Here is a 22,471-nt window from a genome sequence, read left to right on the forward strand (position 1 = left end):
TCATCATCCCACAGGCATAGCTGTGTGTGTCTCCACCCCCATGTAACAAAGGGCTGGGGGCCCACGGAGGTAAGGTGACAGGATGGAAGCCAGCTCCGAAACTTACTAGCTGGCTTGACCTTGAAATAGTCACCCAATCTCCCTGAGCTTCAGTTTCCACATATGTAAAATGGGGATGGTCACAGTACCTAGTAGGCAGGGTTGCAGTGAGGAGTATAGGGATTAGACGTGTAGAACGAGCATAAGGATAGCATGTCACCCACCTGCCTTCCCCCAGATGCCCACAGTACCCCTTGTCATGGTGGCACCCTCTGGAGCTCGGCTGGGTCCCTCGCCCCATTTGCAGGCGCTCCTCCAGGACAGGCCACACTTCGTGCACCAGGTACCAGCTCAGCACGGGTAGGGAGGGTGGAGCAGGCGAGAGAACTGGGGAGGGGACCAGGCTGAACCACAGCCCTCATGTGCCCCCAGCTCTCAACGGTGGATGCCCATGCCCGGACCCCTGTGCTGCAGGTGCGCCCACTGGACAGCCCAGCTATGATCAGCCTCCCGCCACCCACTGCTGCTACAGGGCTCTTCTCTCTCAAGGCCCGGCCCGGCCTGCCACCTGGTAACACTGTACCCCGCAGCTCCACAGAACCCCAGAGCCCCCAATCCTTGAACTAAAGCAGTGTGGGCTGCTGAATCACGGCCCTCGGGGGGCCAGAGGGGTCAGGTCTTATCATCTTGGAAACTCCAACCTCTCAAAAATGTCAGAATCTTAAAGACGCAGAATGTCAAAATCCCAGAACCACAGATCTTTTGCAAAGTTAGTCGAAATGTCAGCACAGTCTTTGAGCTGCTCTACAGAAGCTTTGGAGGTTAGGGACCACAGAGCCCCCGGGAGTCTGGGCCTGCTAAACTCAGAGGGGGTCGGAAGCTCAAAACGAGAGGCCCGGTCAGGGCCAAGCTTCAGAGCCTGGCACCCAGAGGTGCCCTGTCCCCCCTGCAGGAATCAACGTGGCCAGCCTGGAGTGGGTGTCCAGGGAGCCAGCACTGCTCTGCACCTTCCCAAGCCCTGGCATGCCTAGGAAAGACAGGTCAGTGTGCAGGGCTGGGAAGGCTCCCTGCCCTGCCACCCCCACCCCTGACACTCTTTGTCCCCCCAGCACCCTTTTGACTGTGCCCCAGGGCTCCTACTCACTGCTGGCAAATGGTGTCTGCAAGTGGCCCGGATGTGAGAAGGTCTTCAAGGAGCCAGAAGACTTCCTCAAGTGAGTGAGCCAGGCCCACTAGGCCCATTCTGGTCCAGGGGTAGGGGGCAGTTTGTGGGAGAAGGTCTGGGGGTGCTGGTTTCAGCTCAGGCCTTATCCTGATAGGGAGTAAGATAAAAGAGGCAAAAGCTGAGACTGTGGGTTCACAGCCTGACTCCATCACTCACGGGCTCTGATCTTGGGCAAATTACTTAGTTTCTCTGAGCCTATTTCCTCATCTGTATAATGGGGCATCACAATAGACGTGTGTGCTATGATTGCCTCCATTTTACAGACAAAGAAATTGAGGCCAGCGATGTTAAGTGTCTTGATCAAGATCACCCAGCTTCTGAGCAATAGCCAGGCTCCAGAATCCACACTCCTAACTGCTTTGCCCTGCTACCCTGTCATGCCAACACACCAGCCTGATTTTATTGATCCCCGAAGTCCCAGATCCTCACAGTGGCTGTTGCTGCCTCCTCTCAGCCCCATCACACACACATACACATTCTGTTTGTCTCACACCCACCCCCTTCTCCAACCATACCCAACTATCAGTGGCAACTCAGTGCATCCTGTCTTCATGACCAGGCCTTTGCACAGGCTGTCCTCTCCATCTGGAATGCCTTTCCCACTCTCACTTACCTGGCCCGCTCTCAGCTCACTCCCCATCCATCGTCATCTCCGGCACCCTGGCCATAGATGCCAAGTGGCATGCGTTGAAGGAATGACAGGGAGACTGAGGTCAACAGAGGGGAGGGAGGCTGAGACTCTGAAGAGACCTTCCTCCCAGAGTCTGAGCCCTTTCCCCTCAGAATGTTGAGCCAGAAGGCTGGGCCCACCATGGTCACCCGCGTGGACTCTTCCCCCTACCCAGGCACTGCCAGGCAGACCATCTCCTGGATGAGAAGGGCAGGGCGCAGTGTCTGCTCCAGAGGGAGGTGGTGCAATCTCTGGAGCAACAGGTGATGTGGGGGCGTGGTAAATGGTCAGTCCACCCCATGTCAGGAGCCAAGCTCACCCAGGAAGGGGCCTGGCCTGAAGGAAGGGGGCAGGGCACTCCCAGGGAAGACCACAGCCCGGGCAAAGAAGTGGAGGAGAAAGAGCGGGTCGAGGCCTCACTCTGTGCCTGTCCTCACAGCTGGTGCTGGAGAAGGAGAAGCTGGGTGCTATGCAGGCCCATCTGGCTGGGAAGATGGCCCAAACCAAGGCTCCATCTGCGGTGAGCCACCCCAGACCCACAGGTGGCATGGACGGCTGGGCAGTGGGAGAGGCTCCTGCAGGGGGCAGGGGACCTATCCTTGCACCCAGGTCCTGGGATCTCTGGGCCCCTGTCCTCAGCTCCAAACATACCCAGACCTGGGAATCTGTTGCTTTCTGCTTACAAATTCTCTGATCTTAAGATCCCTAGACATCATGATCTTGAGTTAGCAAAGCAACAGCAAATCACCCAACACTGAACACAGACCATGTGCTGCTGGCAGAACCACCTATATAACTCACAGGGCCTGGTGCAAAATGAAATCGCAGGGCTCGGATTTCAAAATAATGATTGCAGAACATTAAACAAAGTGCCAGGCCCTGGGCACCTGCAGCGATCATACAGAAGCCAGCCCTCGGTGTTAGGCATTGTTTCTGAGCACTTTGGTGATGTTACCTTATTTAATTCCTCATGATGCCTGTGTGAGGTTAGGTATTGCTATCATCCCCACTTCACAGATGAGGAAAACTGAGGCCAGGGAGGCTTGGGTGACTTCCCCAAGGTCCCAGTTGGGTGGCAGAAGAGCCCAATTCAACCCTAGCTTGTGGCCCCATCACTGGTGCTCTACACCCATTTGTCCACCTCCACTCTAATAAATATGGTTTGTGCTGCTTCGTCGGATTCTACATCAGAGTGGAATTGAGGACACTCTTGCTTTTGTTAATAAAAACACTTATTTAAAACTAAAGTGGAAAGTTTAAGCCTCTGGGTCACCAGCCCCTCCCTCTTCCCCCAGGCATCATCTGACAAGGGTTCCTGCTGTATCGTAGCCACTGGCACCCCAGGCACCACCGTCCCGGCCTGGCCAGGACCCCAGGAGGCCCCCGATGGCCTGTTTGCTGTGCGGAGGCACCTCTGGGGCAGCCATGGAAACAGCACATTCCCAGGTAAGGGTGGTGCGTGTCCTACACTGTGCCCCCGACCCCTCATCTCCCTAACTGGTACAAGGTAGGGGACCACTCTTCCCTACCACTGCCACCCAGCCTTTAGGAAATGGAAACTGCTTGCAAAAGCTTCCTTTCTGGAATTCCATGGCCTCTAAGCCCCCATTGTGGTCTCAGATGTCTAGCCCTGTCTTCCCTGGAGGTTGGGACTCACTCACTCTGAGCTTCAGCTTCTCACTGCATTTGGTCATCAGGAGGGAGAGAGCTAGCTTAGTAATTCCCAGGGACTCTGTCTCCCCACCGCCAAGAAAAAGCAGGGTGACTTGCAGAGCTCACCTTGCCCTGCCATCCACAAGGTCTGGGCTATGGGTTTAACAGGGATCAGGACCTTTGAGTGCCCTCCTGGCCCCGCCACTTAACCAGTTACATCCCTTTGGTGTGGAAGTTACTACTTTTAAACCTTGGGAAGAATAAGCCCTATAGTGGTAGGAGCAGTGTAAAGAGGAAATGGTATCATTTACGTAGAGTGCTTAGCCAACAGTGGTTGTGATCCTGGAAAGCGGTGTACACGGTGGGATTTCAGGCATGCAGACTCCACAGCTGGTGGAGAGCAGAGGGTGGGAGAGGGAGTGAGGAGTTCCCAGATGGCATCTGATCCCTCCCCACCTCTTGACAGAGTTCTTCCACAACATGGACTACTTCAAGTTCCACAACATGCGGCCCCCTTTCACCTATGCCACCCTCATCCGCTGGGTAAGCGGGGTGCCAGGCAGAGGAGAAGGAAGAGAGGGCTGGGGTGGAGGACCTTCCCCTCACCGAACACCCCCAGGGGGGCTCCTGTGTGAATAAACCCATGCCTTAGATGTGATCCCCCATCTACACCCCAAACCCACACCTCAACTGCTATCCAAGCCATGGCAAGCCAAGAGCCGGCCTTAAATCCACTCCTTTCCTAACGACCACCTCAACCCTATGCCTAACTGCCTCCTGGGCCCCCAAACTAATCTGATCTCTGCCCCTTCTCCTATGCCCACCTCAGGTTCACCCTAACTCCTTCCTCAGCCCTGACGTACCCCAGTCTGTCAAGACATCCCCCCGCTAGACCCCATCCCTAACCCCTTCCTTGTAATACCTGACCCTTCACCTCACCCCATCCCAACCCCTTCATCTTAATCTCCCTAATGCCTTCCCCAAGGCTTCACCAGATCCCACCTGGACCTTCATCCCAGGCCCACACCTAACCCTACACAACGCCACTCGTTCACCTGCCTCACCCCATCCAAACCCGGAGGCTCACTGCAGCCATGATCACCGACCCCTGATGCAATTCCATTCCTAAATCCAAGCGGATCAAATTCCCAGACCCTCAGCCTCACTCCACACCCAATCCCATCCCTAAATGACCACACACAGTCAAGACCTAACTACAGTCCAGACACACAAAATAACGAGGCCCATCTCTGCCTCCTGACCTAATGCTACACGTCATCCCACCCCTCACCTTGACTCACCCCAGCTCATCCCCAGCCTGACCCTTAACCAGTCACTTCTCTGACCTCTAACTCTGCCGGGCCCTTTACTCCTTCCAAACCCCTACCTGTACCCCACCCCTGGCCCTTAAACTTCCTAAACCCTGAAATCTCATCCCACCCCCATCCCACGAGCTCCACCAGGCAACTCCACCCCAGAAATTTAAATTCACTGCAGCCCTGACCCTGAACCTGACGCCACTCCAACCCCAGCCCTGATCCTTCACCTAACCCCATCCCAGCCCCACCCCCACCCCACTTCTAACCCTGTCTCTGACCCGTCTCCCCTCACCATCTCCCTCCCTTCCCCTGTCCCCACAATTCCACTCAGGTCAGAGGCCAGCCCAAGGTGGGCCAGTGCCCCTGTCAGGCTGCATTTAGGGCAGCAGCTCCCCTCACCCACACACCCCCTAATCTCCAGGCCATCCTGGAGGCTCCTGAGAAGCAGCGGACACTCAACGAGATCTACCACTGGTTTACACGCATGTTTGCCTTCTTCAGAAACCACCCGGCCACCTGGAAGGTGAGTTCCTCTGGATGGGGCAGTGGCTGGGAGGGCCTCAAATGCCGCCACAGGTGGGCCTGGGAGGGGGCTTGGAGGCGTGCTGTAAAAGGGCAGGAGGTCAGTTTGGGGTGGGCACTGCTGGCATCAGTGCATGACTGCCTGATCCCCCCACGCCCCTGGCCCTGGCCCGGCTGGCTGGCTGGTCCTCCTTGCACAGAATGCCATCCGCCACAACCTGAGCCTGCACAAGTGCTTTGTACGCGTGGAGAGCGAGAAGGGGGCTGTGTGGACCGTGGATGAGTTTGAGTTCCGCAAGAAGAGGAGCCAGAGGCCCAGCAGGTGTTCCAACCCCACACCTGGCCCCTGATCTCAGAGCCAAGAAGAGAAAGGAGGACAGGGGAGGGGATCGAAGTGGCTGGGGGCAGGGGTGACCAGCCCTGGACATGCCCACAGGGACCAAGAAGTAAGGTGTGCACTGTCCTGCCAGTCAGGGACCCCACTCCCCAGCTGACCACCCTCTTGGATCACATGCTCTGCACCAAGGATGCTCAGAGGGACCCCAGGCCCAGCCCTGCACCCACTCCCCAGCCCCCTGTGACGGGCTCCTCAGCCAAACGGAGACTTCACAACCAGTCACACACACAGCCTGCCTCAGTCACTCACAGTTGACCTTGGAACTGGAAAAGGACACATAAGAGTCACAATCCTGTCCCCTGGACTCGATACAAACCCCCAAAACATGAAGAGCCTGCCTCAGTACACTCACACCACCTCAAGTTTGCAGTCACACAGTCACACCCACACACAGTCAACCCACGTCCCCCAAAGCACATACCCACAGCTGGCTTCCAGGCCCACAGGTGCAGTGTCACATGAGGCAGGCCCTGACAACAGCACAGAAGCAGCCTCAGGACCTTCAGGAAGTCAGGCTCCAGAAAGCCACCCAGACGCATGCACGCAGGTCACACACGGTAACGCATGGCTCCCGACAAACATGCTTGGTCACACAGACTCTGAACTCACCAGCACATCTCATGTGCACATGCACACCCACACAGCACCCTGAGGGGCCTCCGGAGTCCCAGGCAGATGCCCAGGGCTACATACACCAACTCACCAAATGTATCCAGTGTCTCACCTGCCACCCACCCCTCCCCCACCCTGAGCCCTGCACCCTGTTCCATGCCTCAGCTTTGACTGCAGACAGAGCCCCTCATTTATTTGAGATCCAAGACCCCAACCCCCGCCCCATGCCCTCCACAATAAACTGAAGCCAAGCTCCCACACTCTGGATGATTGCCCCAGATAAGGGTCGGGGTGAGGTGGGCGAGGGTCTGGGGCCAAGGCTGCAGCAGGAGGAACTGGATGGTAATCAGAGGGCATAGCGAGGGCCAGTGCCACCAGCACTCCATATCCCTGCCTGAGGCCGGGGGCAGACCTCTGGTGGGGCTGCTCAGGCCTCGCGGACCCGGCCCAGGAGCCCAGCGTTCTCCTGGCGAAGGGCTCGGTAGTCCTCGCGGATCTTGTCCAAGTTGCTGAGGGTCTTCTTGCCCATCTCCGTCTCAATCTAAGGCAATGTGAACCGCAGCCCTTCAGCACGCAGGGCCCCCTTCCCAGTTCCTGCTTGCCGCCAACACCCCACTGCAGCCACTCAGGGCCCCACTGTGCTCCTCCCACCCCCTGCCCCAATAACAGCCTACTCTGTTCCACCACTGGGCCTTAGCAGATGTCACCCATCCACCTGAAGCATCCTTGGCTGTGTGGCAGGATCACCCAGCCCATACTTAAGCTGAAGCCTCTGCCGATGGCCCTGGAGGCAGGTATGAGGACCCTCAGGACGGAAGGTGGGGGTCAGAGCAGGCCACTGGGTGGTTCCAGGTCACACAACCAGTTACTAACAGGCAGGGCTAAGACCCAAGCCATTGGCTAGGTCTGGTCCCACAGCCTCTCTGTCCCCTGGCCTGCCTTGCTGAGCCCTCCCATCCCCTGGCCTTACCTGCTCCTCCAGGTCTCGAACCTCCCGCATGATCGTGCCTGTGTCCTCGATGGTCTGGATAAGCTGGCTGCAGTTCTGGGGATAGCAGGAGTGGAAGGCTTATACCCAAATTTGTCTCCTCCCCAGCCAGCCCCCAGACACACTTTTCCCCTCACCTCGTGCAAGGCAGCTAGATACTTGTAGGCCTTCCGAACAGCATCGTCCTTTTTGGCATCCTGATGAAACAGGAGATCTTGAAGGTGTCAGTGGGCTGTTCCTGCCCCGCTCCCACCCCACCCCCACCTTCTCCCCACAAGGCCACCCCTTCCCACTCCTCTGACTTCACCTTCCATGGGGCAAAGCCAGGCGCAAACGTCAGTGTAACTACGAGACTCACACCTGGCCCAAGCCCACCCACCCCACCCCTGCACCCAGCCCAGCCTGCCCCAAACCTTGAACACAAGTTCATCAGTCACTGCAAATGTCCGGTCCAGCTTCCCAGACAGAGAGTTGATTTCCTTCTGAAGCTCCTTTGTGTCAGACAAGATCTGGCAGAGACCAGGGTACCCGTGAGCCCATGTCTGGGACAGGCAGCCAGCCAGCTGAGGCCATATTCATGCTGTCACATCTAGACAGGCTCAGGGGTGGCTGGAATGGACTATGTGGGGCTGTGCTGTGCCAAGTATGGCCAGATAGCTCTGCCTTCCATAGGGTGTGAGGTCCCTGTGTCACCCTCAACACACATCCTGCCCTTGGGCATGTCTGCCTGCGTGACCCACCTTCCACAGCCACAGTGGTGTACCTTAGTGATCTCTTCCTTCTGCTTCCGGATGTTGCCCACAATCTCCAGGATGCGCTGGGTATAGGCCAACCGGGACACATCTTTGGGCAGGGTCTCAAGCTCTGACACCTACACAGAGACAGCGGGTGCTCCTCTTGGACCCACACCTCCCCCACTCCGAGCCACCCAAGGCCCCCACACAGGTCTTTGGTTGTTGGTTGGTCAGTTGCTTCAGTCATGTCTGACTCTGCGACCCCATGGACTGTAACCCGCCAGGCTCTCTGTCCATGGGGAGTCTCCAGGCAAGAATACTGGAGTGGGTTGCCATTTCCTCCTCCAGGGAATCTTCCCAGATCAGGGATCAAACCCATGTCTCCTGCATTGGCGGGTGGATTCTTTACTGTCTGAGCCATCAGGGAAGCTCCACAGGTCTTACCAGCTGCTTGTAGACCTCCTCCTTCCGGCGGGCTTCTTCGGCAGCTGCCCGAACACTCTGGTGCAGCTCCTGGATCTCTGCCAGCCGTCGAGAAGATTCCAGCTGCCAGGGTCCCACAGAGAGAGGGTAGTGAGGCAGAGCACAGGACTAGCCCCCTAGGGAGGGACTGAACCTGCCCCACCCGTGGTCTGGGACCCCACCACCTACCTCTCTGCAGTCCTGGAGCTTTCGGAGGTGGCGGTATTCAGCGAGGAGCGGGACCCGGTGCTTCTCCCACTGACCCGCCAAGTGGATGACCCGCTGGGCACTGCTCTCTACCACAAGCTAGAGGGTGATGGTGGGAGGGGGGCTGCAGATAACACAGGCTGGGCCCGCTCAACTCCAACCCTCCCAGCCCAGCCTCAGCACCAGCCCCACCTGCAGCTTGGCGAGGTTGGCAGCCCCATCGGGCAGCAGCTCCACCGCCTGGCTCTTCAGACGCAGGGCTTGCTCACGCTCCACGATGCTGAGCTCACTCTGCCGACACTCGGTCTCCACCTGGCACCCCAGAAACCCTTACTCCCAGTCAGTGGGGGAGCCCAGGAGTGGGCCTAGAAAGCCCTGGCCCAACCCCCACAGATGATAATACATCCCTCTAACCCTTATGGCTTCCCAGGTGGCGCTTGTGGTAAAGAACCCGCCTGCTAATGCAGGAGATGCAAGAGATGGGGGTTCGATCCCTCGGTCAGGAAGATCCTCTGGAGGAGGGCATGGCAACCCACTCCAGTATTCCTGCCTGGAAAATCCCATGGACAGAGGAGCTATGGTCCATGGGGTTACGAAGATTCAGATACAACTGAAGTGACTTAGCATGCCCCTATAGGCCCCTCAGACCCCTCCCAATAGCAACAGAGACATACAAGCAGAGACAGGCACCCACAGAAGACCCCTCTGACTCCTTGACCTCAACATTGACTCCCCTGGAAGCCCCGAGGAGGCCCACAGGCCCCTCCAGTGCCCATGGACAGTCACACCCCTCCCGACTCTCACAGACAGCAAGGCACCTCTAACCCCTACAGGTTCCGCACCCCGCTCCCACTCCCCCCGATTCTCCTGAACCCTCAAGAGTCCCACAGGTCCCCAATGGCTTCCATGAACCTTTCTGACATCTGCAGACCTCTACAGAGTACCCTCAGCCCCCACAAGTCCCTCTAAGCCCCCTAGGCCCGACCTCAGTGGGCAGCCCCTCCCCCACCCTCACCTGTACAAGGTTGATTCCCAGCGTCTTCATGTTAGCTTCAACCTCTTCAATGTTGTGGTTCACCCCCTCCAGCTGCTCCCGAAGAGACTCCAGCTCCTGCTCCTGGGCTGCCCATGTGTCCTGGTAGACACAGGCCAGGCGGGGTGGGGGTGTCAGGCCTAGTAGACAGCCAAGGGCCCAGGATGCCGCCCCACCCACCATTGCTCTGCTCACCTGTTCAGGCCGCTGGGAGGTGGCCGGCACATCTGACACCTGGGCTGCCTGGGCCTCAGGCTCCTGGGGAGGGAGGAAGGAGCATCTTGGCTGTGGGAAGGCCCGGTCCCTTACAGCCAACCTCAACCTCCTGTTGGTGCCCTCCCAGCAGTACTCATGTACAGTGCACTGATGGCTGTCGGAATACGTGTGAGGATCAAGGCACTCTCTGTGACCCTAGACTGGAGTGTTTGCTTATAAAAAATCTCCCTGACCCTGACACAGCTCCTGCCCACCTGCCCATGAGAGGGGTGTGGGCCCCTCCGGGTGACCATCCAAGAAGAGATGTCCAGAATAAACTCTCCAGAGAAAGCTGAGCTTTACACAAAGAGCAGTCCTACACATTTACACAGCTCCCACCCCTGGACCCTTTCTCCACAGAAGTTCCCAAGAAGCCAGGGACTCCTCTGGGTACCCACCCCAGTGGGGAGCAGGCAGGTCTGGTGGGAACAGGGGCCTCTTGTGTGGAGAGAGTGTGGTGTGTATACCTACAGCAACCCTGGTGCCATCAGCATGCCCTAGCCCCACCTACCAGATGGAAGGTAAACTTCTTGGAATGTGTGAAGCGGGAGCCTTTGGGAGCACCAGGCCTGGTCCCAGCACCCCAGGCCTGCAGCAGTTCTCCCAGGTCTCGGGCTTGTTGGGGGGGCCCTGGCCGGCCCCAGGTCTGGCGCAGATGCTCAGCCAGGTGCTTCTGTAGCCGCTGCCGCTGAGCCCGTGTGTCCTCCTGGAAACAGTGGAAGGGGGTGGAGGTCTGCTGGGTACCCGAGGCCATGCCTCCACCAGGGAGCTGCCTGACAAAGGGCCACCCCCAAGTCGCACCCACCCTCCAGCCTCTCCAACAAGAGGACCCGGCCCCACTGTCTGGGCCCACCAGCCTGGGAGCTCCCTGAGGACAGCCCCATTTCTCTCCACCCACTCAGCTCTCCACGCTGGAGGAGGCTATGGGAAGGGAGAGAAGCCTGCAGCCCCCAAATTAGAGACCAACACTGAAAGGACATGTGGGGACAGAGTGGAGACTGAGTCAGATGAGCTGGGAAAAGAAGGGGGCGGAGGCAGAGTGGAGCAGAGATATGAGAACAGAGGCAGTTTTGAGACAACTGGAGAAATCTGATTATGAACTCAGTGTTGGATAGTATTAAGAGGTCACTGTTCATTTTCTTAACTGTGAAGATGGCCTGCTGGTTGCATTAAAAAGTGAATGTCCTGGGGCTTCTCTGGTGGCTCAGTGGTAAAGAATCCGCCTGCCAATGCAGGAAACACAGGTTTGGTCCCTGATCTGGGACAATCCCACGTGCTATGGAGCAACTAAGCCTGTGAGCCACAACTGCTGAAGCCTGTGTTCTAGAGCCTGTGAGCCACAACTGCTGAAGCCCACATGCCTAGAGCCTATTCTCTGCAATAAGAGAAGGCACCTCAATTAGAAGCTTTCGTACTACAACTATAAGTAGCCCTTGCTTGCCACAACTAGAGAAAAGCCCACGCAACAACAAAGACCCAGCATAGCCAAAAATAAACAAATTTAAAAAATTTATTTTTAAAAAGTGAATGCCCTTTTGAATTACAAGATGTCTACCTAAGTATTCAGAGTTAAAATGACATGATATGTCCCCCCATCCTGAACGCCCCTCCCACCTCCCTCCCCACCCCATCCCTCTGGGTTGTCCCAGAGCACCAGCTGGGACACATGTACACCCGTGGCTGACTCAAGTCAATGTATGGCAAAAAACACTAAAATATTGTAAAGTAATTAGCCTCCAATTAAAATAAATTAATTTTTTAAATGACATGATATCTTGGATTTGCTTTAAAATAATACACACAAAAAATAAAGAAGAGATGAGGAAAGATTGGAAAAATGCTTGGATTTTTTTCTCTTTTTTTGGCTGCACCACACAGCTTGCAGGATCTTAATTCCCTGACCAGGGATTGAACCCGAGCCTGGCAGTGAAAGCACGGAGTCCTAACCACTAGGCTGCCAGGGAAGTCCTGCAAAATGCTTTAATTGAAGGTGGATGACAGGGCCATAGGGCTCATGAAACTACTCTCTCTAGTTCTGTGTTTGAAGTGCCTGTAAGTTTTAAAATGAGAGAAAAAGATAAAGACAAAACAAATGGCAGTGGGGGAGGCAGAAGGGGACAGTTATAGAGGTAGACAAAGTGGGGAGGGGATGGAGACAGACACTGAGGTGGACAGAGGGGACATGGGGACAGATATAGAGGTAGACAGAGGTGGGGAGACAGTACAGAAATGAGACAGTGGTGGGGAGAGAGGGGGGCAGCAAAACCACAGAACGAGAAAGTCAGTGGTGGGAAGAGATGGTCAGAGATCTGGAGGCTGTAACTGGTGATGACGACAGAGAGAAAGAGGAAGCGAATTGGGGGCAGGAGGGAGGTAACAGAAGCAGGGAGAAAGGGAGGAGATCCTGATGGCTCTGGCTGCCCGTGCACAACCTTCGGTGGAACATCACCCTCGGAGGAGAGCAGCATTACCACTCATGTCTCAGGGCAGGACACCGAAGCTCCAAGGGGCCATGCTGACTTGTGTGAAGACTGACTCTCTGGCTCCAGTGTTCTTTCAGGCAGGGAACCAGGTAGTTGCACACAGAGAGGAAACAATGGAAGAAAGGGACAAAGTGGGGAAAGGAGAGGGGCAGAGGACTAAAGGGAAATGAAATGGGAGCTGCGGGGAGGAGTGGTCTCATCAGTGGGGGCCAAGCACCAAGCAGTACCTGGGCGGGGAGGCGGGATGTCCGGTGGCCCCAGGCCTCGTCCCCAGCACGGTCCCGGCCTGTGTGCTGGCAAAGCTGGATGGCATGGTGTTCAAGGAGCGAGGCCGCCCTGGCAGCCAGCTGGGGCACCTGGGTGGGAACTGGTGGCAGCAGGGGACCTGCCTGGAACTCCCGGGACTCTAGAGGAGCAACAGAGTCAGCCAGCCCTCCAGCCTCACCACACGGGCAGGCCACCTCTGCCCCTCCCTTCAGCCCCTCTCCATAGCCTCCTGCTCACCTCCTCTGGAGCTCAACTCAGGCATGACCAGCCTGCTGGCATGGAAAGGCTTCTGGTGGGCTGAGCCCTGGTGGGAGAGCAGAATCAGAGAGCCTCTAGGGTGAATTGTGTTTCGGTTGCAGGGGGCAGAGGGAAGGGGCCAACTGAGCAAACAACTGGGGACATGGCAGGCAAGGCAGTGACAAGCAATATTAACATGAGTTGAGGGGTCCCACCTGGAGGTACTGTAGTTTAGGAGTGCGAAGGAGGGGTGGGACCCAGGGCAGGGCCAGGTGGTCCCGGATTCGGCTCCCGATGGCCCGGAGGATAGCAGATTCACCTAGGGGAGAGAGGAGGGGATGTCAATCAGGTGACAATGCCACAACTCCAAAAATGCATATACCCTGGGAGAGTAGCCTGACCCCCTTGCAGAGATACATATCTATGTAGCTATCATTTTCACAATCATTCAAGGAACACTTATTAAGCGCCTACTCTGTACCAGTCCCCATTCTATACCCTTAGGCTACCTCAGTGAACAAACTGATAAATATCCTCCTGCCCTCCCAGGGCAGCAGGCTGATAGAGGCATGACCGAGGTCATAGGTACAATGTAGAAAACTGGCAGGTGGTTGTCAGGAAAGGAGGCTAAGGACCAGGGAGAGGAAGATATCGTTTGGAACAAGGCAATCCAGGGAAAGCCTCCCTGAGGTGACACATGAACAAGAAACTCCAAGGGGTAAGGGAGTGAACCATGAGGTTACCTGGGACAGTAAGCCAGCAGATGCAAAGGCCCTAAGGCTGGAGTGGCCTGATGTGTCTGATGAGCATCACTGAGGCCAGTGTGGTTAGAGTGGGGACAGGCAAGGCAGGAGGTAAGGCCACAGGACCCTTCCAGCACCAACTCCCCACCTGGGTCAGCCCAAGCCCCAGTTCCCTCCCCCTGACCTGTATCCCCCTCCCCACCCTAGTCCTCCCGCTTAGCTCTCCCTAAGACACATACTCCACCCCCACCAGTCAAACTTTTCACCCCTTCCTCTTCTCTCAAGCCCCACAACACTCTCTCCCTCACTTCTACCACACCCCAGGCACCCCATACCAGCAGACTGGTCTGCATCCTCAGAGGCATCAGTGGGCAGACGCTCAGCCAAGAACAGAAGCAGGTCTCGGAGGTCAGGCTCACTGGGGTAGAGGAAGTTCTGATAGCCAAGCTCCAAGGGGTAGCCCAGGTCCTGGGGGTTGGAAAGGGTGACACCTGTGAGTCTGGCAGGCAGGATCGTCCTGACCTGAGAGCCGAGGGCAGAGACTGCAAAAGCTACTGTGCTCTCACCAGCCACCACCCCCTGAACTTTCTCTTGGCTCCCCATGGCCTCCAGAACTTTAAAGTTAAAGCTCTGGCCTTGCTAAGTATGATCAAAATCCAGAGGCCATAAAAGAGAAGATGAGTGTTTCTGAATATACAAAAAAAATTTAAAGAAAAAATATAATGAGCAAAGTCAAAAGCATAATAACAAGATGGGAAAAATAGTATTTGGAGTTGATTTTTTTTTAAATTTAAGATGTTGCAACTGGCTGCCACATATCCAGGCTCTTGTCTGCATTCTTTTTTAAAACATTTATTTATGTTTAATTGAAGGATAACTGCTTTACCGTATTATGTTGGTTTCTCCCATACATCAACATATCAAAGGCAAAGAGTGAATCTACCTAGTATATAACATACATGCTAAGTTGCTTCAGTCGTATCTGACTCTTTGTGACCCTATGGACTGTAGCCCACCAGGCTACTCTGTCCATGAGATTCTCCAGGCAAGAATACTGGGTGAGTTACCATTTCTTTCTCCAGGGGATCTTCCCATCCCAGAGATCAAACCTCCAACTCTTGTCTTCTGCACTGGCTTTACCACTGGTGCTAGGTTCTTTACCACTAGTGCCACTTGGGAAGCCCACCTAGTATATAAAGAGTGCCTAAAACCACACAAGCCGAAAGACCAGTAGTGCAACAGCAAAGGAGGCAAAAGATAGGAACAGATAGACAATTTCCAGAAAAAGAATGAAAAATGGTCCTTAAACATATGCAAACATGTCCAACCTCACTTACAAGGGAGACTTGAATTGAAAGCACACTGAGCCCCAATGTATCACTGATCTGGGACAAACTGACATTATGTTCTCCTGTAGTTCCACTTGGGTAGAGAGAGACTATCACTGGCACAGAGGTACTGCCCCAGTTCTGAATCTCGTCATGAACAAACAATCAGATCAGATTGTGCGCATTCCATCAAACGACCAGCCTCCTCGCTTCAAAGACATGGGTCACCGCAAAAAGAAATAACGAAAAACTAAGAAGGACTGCTGCTGGATACAGAAGATTAGAGATATAACGGTGAAATAAAATGTATGATCCTTGATTGGATTCTGTAATTGGAAAAAACCAGCTGTAAAGGATATCTTTGTAACTACTGAGGAAATCTGACCATGTACTAAATATTAGATACTATTATTCTATCAATATTCAATTTCATGGGTGTGATCATGGTACTACGGTTATACTGGTGATTGTCCTTTTATCAATACTTAGGAGAGGTGCACTGAAAGTTTTAGGTATGAAGTATCACAATGTCTGCTGCTTTCAAATGGTTTAGAAAAGAAATGTGTGTGTGTGTACCCAGATAGAAAAGAATGAAGTAAAATGTTAACAGTATAGAAAGTAGGAGAAAGATGTTATGTTTCTATTTTCATTTTTCCTTAAATTCAAAAGTTTTTCAAAGTGCAAAACTAGCAGGGAAACTATATGGAGATACTATTCCTCACCTATTGAACAGGCATCACTCTGACACTACACTTACTCAGTGCAAGACGCTGTGGGGAAACAGATACTCTCTCGTACACTCCTGTCAGGAATACAGAAATTAAACAATCCCAATGAAGGTGATTTGGCAAAATTTAACAAAATGACACATGCATTTACTTTCACCTAGCAATCCTACCTGTAGGAGTTTACCATGAAGATATGCCTCCAACAACTGATGAATATAGATGTGCAAGATTATTCATTATAGCATTATTTGCAAAATATTGGAAACTCCCTAAATGTTCAAGCATAGGAGAGTAGTTGAATAAACTACAGTGCATACATATAATGAACTACTCTGCCACTGCAAAAAGGAAAAAATGAGGAAGGGCTCTATTGTCTGATATGAAATGATTTCCAGCATATGCTGCAAGAGGGGAGAAAGGATAAGAATTTAGGTATATGTTCTCTTTTATGTAAGAAAGGGGGGAAATAATATATATTTATATTTGCTTATATCTTCATTTTTTCTGAAAAACTGGAAAGATACACAAGAAACTAATCAAAGTAATCCCCCTCTCAGCAGCCAGGTAAGGGTAACCAGGTGAGTGGTTTGGAGTGCACATGAGACTTCTCAAGGTATCACGTCACTTCTGTCACACCTTGGAGATTTCTTTTACTCTTTCAGTAATTAACCATCTTTCACCTAGTTAACAATTCTTGTTCTTTTTTAAGAAACTGTTTATTTTCTCTCAACTGAATTTCCATTTTAAGAGTTTGTAGAAGAACACCTTAAGACCCCTCGGTAGTTGTCCCTCCCTGTTCAGCGGGCTGGGCAGTGAGAGCTGCAGACAAGTCTCCAGTGGCAGGCTGCTGAATAAGCACAGAAGGCACATGGGAACCTTCAGACCAGTCCTCCACCTCAGGCTGAGCTGCAGCTGGAGTGGTCCATTCACCCTGAAATTCCTCCTTGGTCACAGCTTCTCAGTTGCCACCTGCTCTTCCTTTTCAATCTCTTCAAGATTTCTGTAGAAGTAGAGATCAGGCTACACCTCTCATGGGTATTCACGTGAGATCGTGCCACACAGGCACAGAGCATCCACCACATCTGACCCACTGAGTGAGCTCCCCTGTTGCTGCATGGGATAGCACTGTCCACATCCTGCCGAGAAGAGTCTGTGTTGCATCGAGCAACAGTAGGCAGGTTAACGTAAGAGGCTTCTGTGAGAGGCTTGTGGTCAGTAACTGGGATCAGTAACCACCAGGAGTCTTGGCTCCTAGAAGGCTGCCTGGATCTGATTAGTAAAGTTTCCAGGAGTGAAGTGGCCAGCAACAGGAGTGGCTCCAGGGGCAGCAGCAAACTTTAGCCCAGCTCACTGGCCAGTATTCCTGGAGAATGTGACACTGACATCAGCTGGGTTTTCAATGGCAACAATGGCATGAGCTGCCAACAGAAGCTTCTCCTAGGTTCTCTTCAGATTTATGATGTAGATGTCATCACTTTTCCTTCTGTAGATATACTGTTCCATCTGGAAGTCAAGGTTGGTGCCACCTAAGTGGGTTCCTGCTGCAAGGAATTCAAGGACCTCCTCCTTCATCTGTAGGGTATCAAGGGCTCCGGACACTGTGAAAGTTCCCCTTTAAGTTACGATGGGAACCCAGAGCAATGCCATATGGACCCGTGTCTAGGTAGTGTCAAAAGGCAACAGTTCTTCATATTAAATTTTCCCTATTCAAATTACTGCTAGGGTTTCTGTGTCTGGACTGGACTCTGATAAAAAGTGACCTCCATAAAACAGTAAATAATTGTTTTAAAACAGACTATGGGCTTTGGAGTCAAAAAGGTTGCAGCTGAAATCTAGCCTGTGCTACTTGACTCGCTATAAAGCTTTGAACTCGTTACTTAACCACCCAGTTCAGTTTCTAGCTGTAAAATGGGGCTGACAGTACTGTTTCTATGTGGATGCTTTAAGGGGTTAAAAAAAAAAAAAAGGCTTTCCTGGTGGCTCAGATGGTAAATAATCTACCTGCAATGTGGGAGACCTGGGTTTGATCCCTGGATTAGGATCCCCTGGAGGAGGAAATGACAACTCACTCCAGTGAGTTGTCTCCAGCCTGGAGAATCCCCTGGACAGAGGAGCCTGGCAGCCTATAGCCCATGGGGTCAAACACGACTGAGTGACTAACACTTTCATTTTCACTTAAGTGGTAAAAAGGCCCATCAAGATTCTGGTCTGGAGCTGCATGGATTCTGAAAGCAGACTTTCTGGATTCAAATCTAAGCTTTGCTTCTTACCAACTGTGACCACAGGCAAATCACTTAACCTCTCTGAGCTTTACCATCCTCACCTGAGTAAAAGGAAACCAACAGTGCCTACTTCAGAAAGCTGTCTCAAGAATTCAATGGCTTAATGCCAAGTTGCCACAACAGCCAGCACAGAGCAACACTCAGAAAACATCACGATTATATATAACATCATTATTATACAGACATATGTGTATTTGGTCACAATATAGGACATATTTATTTCAGAGGGTCACAGACAAAAAGTGTGAAAACCACTGTCTTTTAAGCTACTTTACTTTGGGTTTTTCCCGACACCTGCAATCAAAGAGTTGTGACTGATACAGAAACTCATTCCAGGAGTGGGGTGTGTGAAATGACAGACACCAAAATATGGAGGTGGCTGAGTTGCAGAAAGCGGTGTCAGCAGTAGGGCACATGACAAGGCAGACACCAGAAGGTGGCAGTGCTAAGCCAAGGTGGGCTACAGAAGCAGCACCCAGCTGAGTTAAGAAACTTTCTCTACTTGCTTTTGCATCCCCTGAAGAAGGAAATGGCAACCCACCCCAGTATTCTTGCCCAGAAAATCCCATGGACAGAGGAGCCTGGCGGGCTACAGTCCATGGCGTCACAAAGAGTCAGTCACAAAGAGTCGGACACATGGCAGGCTTTCTAGCTGCTCAAGCCAAAGCAAGACTTTGGGGCCAGACAATTATGTGAACTTCTCCATCATTGAAAAAGCCACTCTCTCTTCCCCACACTAACGGTAGTGTGCAGAAAAGTAGATCACCATCAAATCCAGTGGGAAACAACACTGAGAGAAGCGGGTAACAGAAAACTGGGGGAAGCCTAAGCCCCAGCCCCTCCTCAACATGTCCCACTGTGCCCCCATCTAGACAAACAGGGGACCCACGTTCCCCCTTATAAAGTGCCATTCTCAAGAAGACAGCCCCAGGCCAGAGGACAGACTGCTTGTCTCGAAGGCCACCAAAAGCCCCAGACAGAAGAACCCAAGAACAACTAAGAGCTAGGTGAACCTGAGAGCCGAAGGCTGGGTAGAGGCCTATTTCTAAGAGACAGAAACTGCACAAGCAAGGCACAAATTCAAGAAACCTGACCACCCTGTCCCTTGGGGCTAAGTGGAACGTTTCACTGTAGTTAACACTACTGGCCCTCTACCACCAAATACTGGGTATGTTGGGTATGCTGACATTCACTACATAGCCACAGGCTGTTGGAATGCAAGAAGCCAGATCAAGCCTATCTGGCTAACAGGGCAGAGAGAAGTTTTAGTGCAGACACTGTTTAAATTAACCAGCATATCTTCCTTTGGATAACCCTCCCTCCCCCAACTCCATGTGATTCTGAAAGAGTAGCTAATTACAGTGCCCTATAGGGATGACCATGGGATCCAGGCTGGGCCAATCAGAGAAAAGGTGGTTAATTTCAGCCTGAGCATTTAATCAAACAGGGCTGTTTCAGAACTGGTAAATGGATATTATAGGGTTTAGAAAAGTACTTGGTGCTAAGTTCAAAATATGGAAGCCAGGAGTCACCCAGGTGCAAACTGGATCAACTCATTTGATGATCCTAACAACCCTACTTTTATCATCCCAATTTCACAGAGAAGAAAACTGAGGGCTACAGGGTTTAGGGTCACACACATCAAGTGCTGTAGCCAGGGTCTCAATTACTTAGGCAGTTTGACCACAGAGCCAGCAGCCTTAACCACTAAGTCACAAGGGGAGGTAGCAGAGAGGAAAGTCAAGAGTTTCAAAGGAGTCTGGCGACTGTAAAGGAGGAAGGAAGAGGCTGTGTATATCAGGAGGAAGGCACTCACCATGCAGGCCTGAGCCAGGCTCATGGCCAAACGGAAACGGGCAGACATGGCAAGAGGCAGCAGGGGGCTGAGGCCAGAGCCCACAGCGGGGTTGATCACACGCAGGCAGCGGACCACAGCTTCTACCACCAGCTCAGTGGTGAAGGCTCGCAGGGTCTGCACATCTGGAGGAACTGCCCTGAAGAAGAAGGGGGCAGGCTCAATGAGGGGGATGGGAGCAGTCAGGAAACAGGGATGAGGCACAGCCATGCAGTCTCCTGGAAGCCCTAATACTGGGATGGGGTGGTGAGGATGGACCACAGTTCAGAAAAGTCCTCAGTGCTGCTGGCTGACTTCCATTTGTAAAACTAAAAATGGTGGTGGTAGTGGGAGGTAGTCCTCAGGTCCTAAGACCTCAGTGTAGAATGGTGGATGGAAGAGATCCAAATTCAAAAAATCTCAAATTTCCCTATGCCTAAAAGTCCCAAATGCCTGGGGTCTGGGAAGGCCTAAGAGATGGAATGGTCTCCAGGTTTCTGCATCCCCAGATATCATGTTCCCTGCATGTCAGGGGCTTCTAGATATTGAACTGCTAGGGTTTTGAGACCCGACGTCAGGAAGCTGGGATTTTCAGGAGTTCCAAATGTCAGAGTCCCTGGATATCAAGAACACCTAGTCTCAAGCAATCTGGAAGTCAAGCTCCCTACATGTTGTCATCCTGGGTTTTTAGGACCCTCAAATGCAGGAGTCCCAGTGTGTCAGGGTCACCAGGCATTAAGAACACCAGATTTTAAAGTCCTGGAATTTTAAAAGACTTAGGTGTTGGGAAAAGAGGTTTGAAGGTTCCCAAGTATCCAGTCCCAGAGGGCTTTGGAGTCCCTGAGTGCCAGGACCCCAGGGTTTTAAGTTCCTTGGTTCTCAGGATACAGCTGTTTTAGAATTTCCAGATATCAGGGTTCCAGGGTACTGATGTTAAGATCCACAGATTTCAGGAGCCCAGGCCTTGAGATTGCAAGGTTTTAAGGTCTCGAGGTGCCTAGGTCCTGGAGTTTGGGGTTTACCAAGTGTAGGGGTCAAAGGTTTGGGAGTGTGTGTGTGTGTGTGTGTATGTGTATGTGTATGTATGTATGTGTGTGTGTGTGTGTGTGTATGGAGGAGGGAGGGTCTTAGGGTCCTGGAGGTTGGATCCCTAGATGTTAAGGTCTGGGGTTTTAAGGTTCCCGGGTGACTGGATCCGGAGTTTTGGAGTCCCGGATGTGGGCATTCCGAGGTAGGCGGGGGCTGTGTCCTTACGTGCCGGCCTGGCGCAGGGAATGGATGAGGATTCGGTCCGCCTCCTCCATGGTGGAGCCGTTTTGGAGTCCGAGGTTGGGTCCAGGGCCGGGTCCGAGGAAGAGAGGCGCAGCTGAGGAAAGCCCGCTCCCCGCTCGCGGTCCAAGGAGTGTCACGGGCTCCGCGAGGAGAGTCGGGAAGTGTAGTCCCGAGAGCGCGTTTGACGCAAGCCGGATGCCTGTCGTACTGGTGTGAATGAGCGCGTGCACGCTTGAGCGCGCAATGACTTCTGGGAGTTGTAGGTTCCGTTTTGTTTTGTTTTGCCTACAGCCCAGTGCGTTCTTCCAAGTGCGCAAGGGATTGTACTGAGCACGCGAGAGAGGGAGAGGCTTCTTGACCCATTCCTTTTAAGGCATTCAACTTCTAGATTGTAAAAGTGTACAAGTTAATTAGGCAGGGGCTTTCGCACAAAGCAACCAGGTTTGAGTCTCAGTTCCGCAGCCTGCTAAATGTGCAACAGTGGGCAGGTTACATAGCTTCCTTTGTCTTAGTTTCCTCATCTGTAAAATGGGACTATTAATAGTACCTGTTTCCTAGGATTAAAGCAGAATTAATTCATGCAAAGCAGCTGTTAAACTGTGTGTGATACATAATACAGTAAGAAAGCACCATGTAAGCTACAGTCACTAGTATTCATGCATTCAATAACTGCTTTATTTTAATGCCTGGAGAATCCCAGGGACGGAGGAGCCTGTTGGGTGCGGTCTATGGGGTCGCACAGAGTCGGATACGACTTACGCGACTTGGCAGCAGCAATGTTATACATATGTGTACACTCCAGAGAATAATTACCTAGTAAACATTCATATAACCACCAGTCATTGAAAAGACCACCCTGTCTTCACTGATCAGTAGTGCCACGTTTGTCATTAAATCATGTGGGAAATTACTCTAGCTCTATTACAAGTTTTGATATCTAATATGGCAAGTCCTTCCATCTTGTTATTTTTCAAAGATTTTGCTTTTCTAGGTCTTTTGTATATCAACATACATTTTAGAATTAGTTTGTCAAATGTCAAGGAAAAATCTTTAGAAATTTATTTGGGACTGCATTAAATCTCTGGATCACTTTGGGAGGAATTGACATCTTCATACTATTGACTATTTCAATTAGTAAATTTAATCTCTCTCTTTATTTAGATCCTTTATAATCATTTGAT

General features: G+C 52.4%; 2 protein-coding genes and 1 pseudogene across 17 annotated transcripts in view; 1 reads left to right on the top strand and 2 right to left on the bottom strand.

Moving 5' to 3' along the window:
- Positions 1 to 6,695, top strand: part of FOXP3 (forkhead box P3) — a 19,300-nt gene extending 12,605 nt beyond the window's left edge. For 12 of the 16 annotated variants that reach the window (XM_070290016.1, XM_070290020.1, XM_070290021.1 and 9 more), the window contains 10 exons: positions 278 to 382; positions 472 to 610; positions 992 to 1,079; positions 1,149 to 1,253; positions 2,110 to 2,197; positions 2,374 to 2,454; positions 3,230 to 3,380; positions 4,054 to 4,130; positions 5,328 to 5,429; positions 5,629 to 6,695. In XM_070290016.1, the coding sequence (XP_070146117.1) occupies positions 278 to 382; positions 472 to 610; positions 992 to 1,079; positions 1,149 to 1,253; positions 2,110 to 2,197; positions 2,374 to 2,454; positions 3,230 to 3,380; positions 4,054 to 4,130; positions 5,328 to 5,429; positions 5,629 to 5,778 (1,086 nt within the window). In that variant the 3' untranslated portion in view covers positions 5,779 to 6,695. The remainder of the gene's footprint in view (positions 1 to 277; positions 383 to 471; positions 611 to 991; positions 1,080 to 1,148; positions 1,254 to 2,109; positions 2,198 to 2,373; positions 2,455 to 3,229; positions 3,381 to 4,053; positions 4,131 to 5,327; positions 5,430 to 5,628) is intronic. The other 4 variants (XM_070290028.1, XM_070290029.1, XM_070290030.1 and 1 more) reach the window with 1 other exon arrangement.
- CCDC22 (coiled-coil domain containing 22) lies at positions 6,604 to 21,510 on the bottom strand. Its single transcript, XM_070290015.1, has 17 exons — positions 21,273 to 21,510; positions 20,001 to 20,178; positions 14,182 to 14,314; positions 13,319 to 13,422; positions 13,104 to 13,170; positions 12,827 to 13,005; positions 10,628 to 10,822; positions 10,057 to 10,119; positions 9,844 to 9,963; positions 9,021 to 9,140; positions 8,811 to 8,927; positions 8,604 to 8,705; positions 8,189 to 8,296; positions 7,839 to 7,934; positions 7,563 to 7,622; positions 7,408 to 7,482; positions 6,604 to 6,978 (listed from the first exon to the last, which is right to left on the bottom strand). Exons 1-17 carry the CDS (start codon positions 21,320 to 21,322, stop codon positions 6,865 to 6,867), a joined length of 1,881 nt encoding a protein of 626 aa, XP_070146116.1. The 5' UTR covers positions 21,323 to 21,510; the 3' UTR covers positions 6,604 to 6,864.
- LOC138930084 (small ribosomal subunit protein uS2 pseudogene) lies at positions 16,594 to 19,095 on the bottom strand (annotated as a pseudogene).
- Positions 21,511 to 22,471: the final 961 nt, after the last annotated feature.

The sequence above is a fragment of the Ovis canadensis genome, chromosome X, assembly GCF_042477335.2.
Source record: "Ovis canadensis isolate MfBH-ARS-UI-01 breed Bighorn chromosome X, ARS-UI_OviCan_v2, whole genome shotgun sequence".
Lineage (NCBI taxonomy): Eukaryota > Metazoa > Chordata > Mammalia > Artiodactyla > Bovidae > Ovis > Ovis canadensis.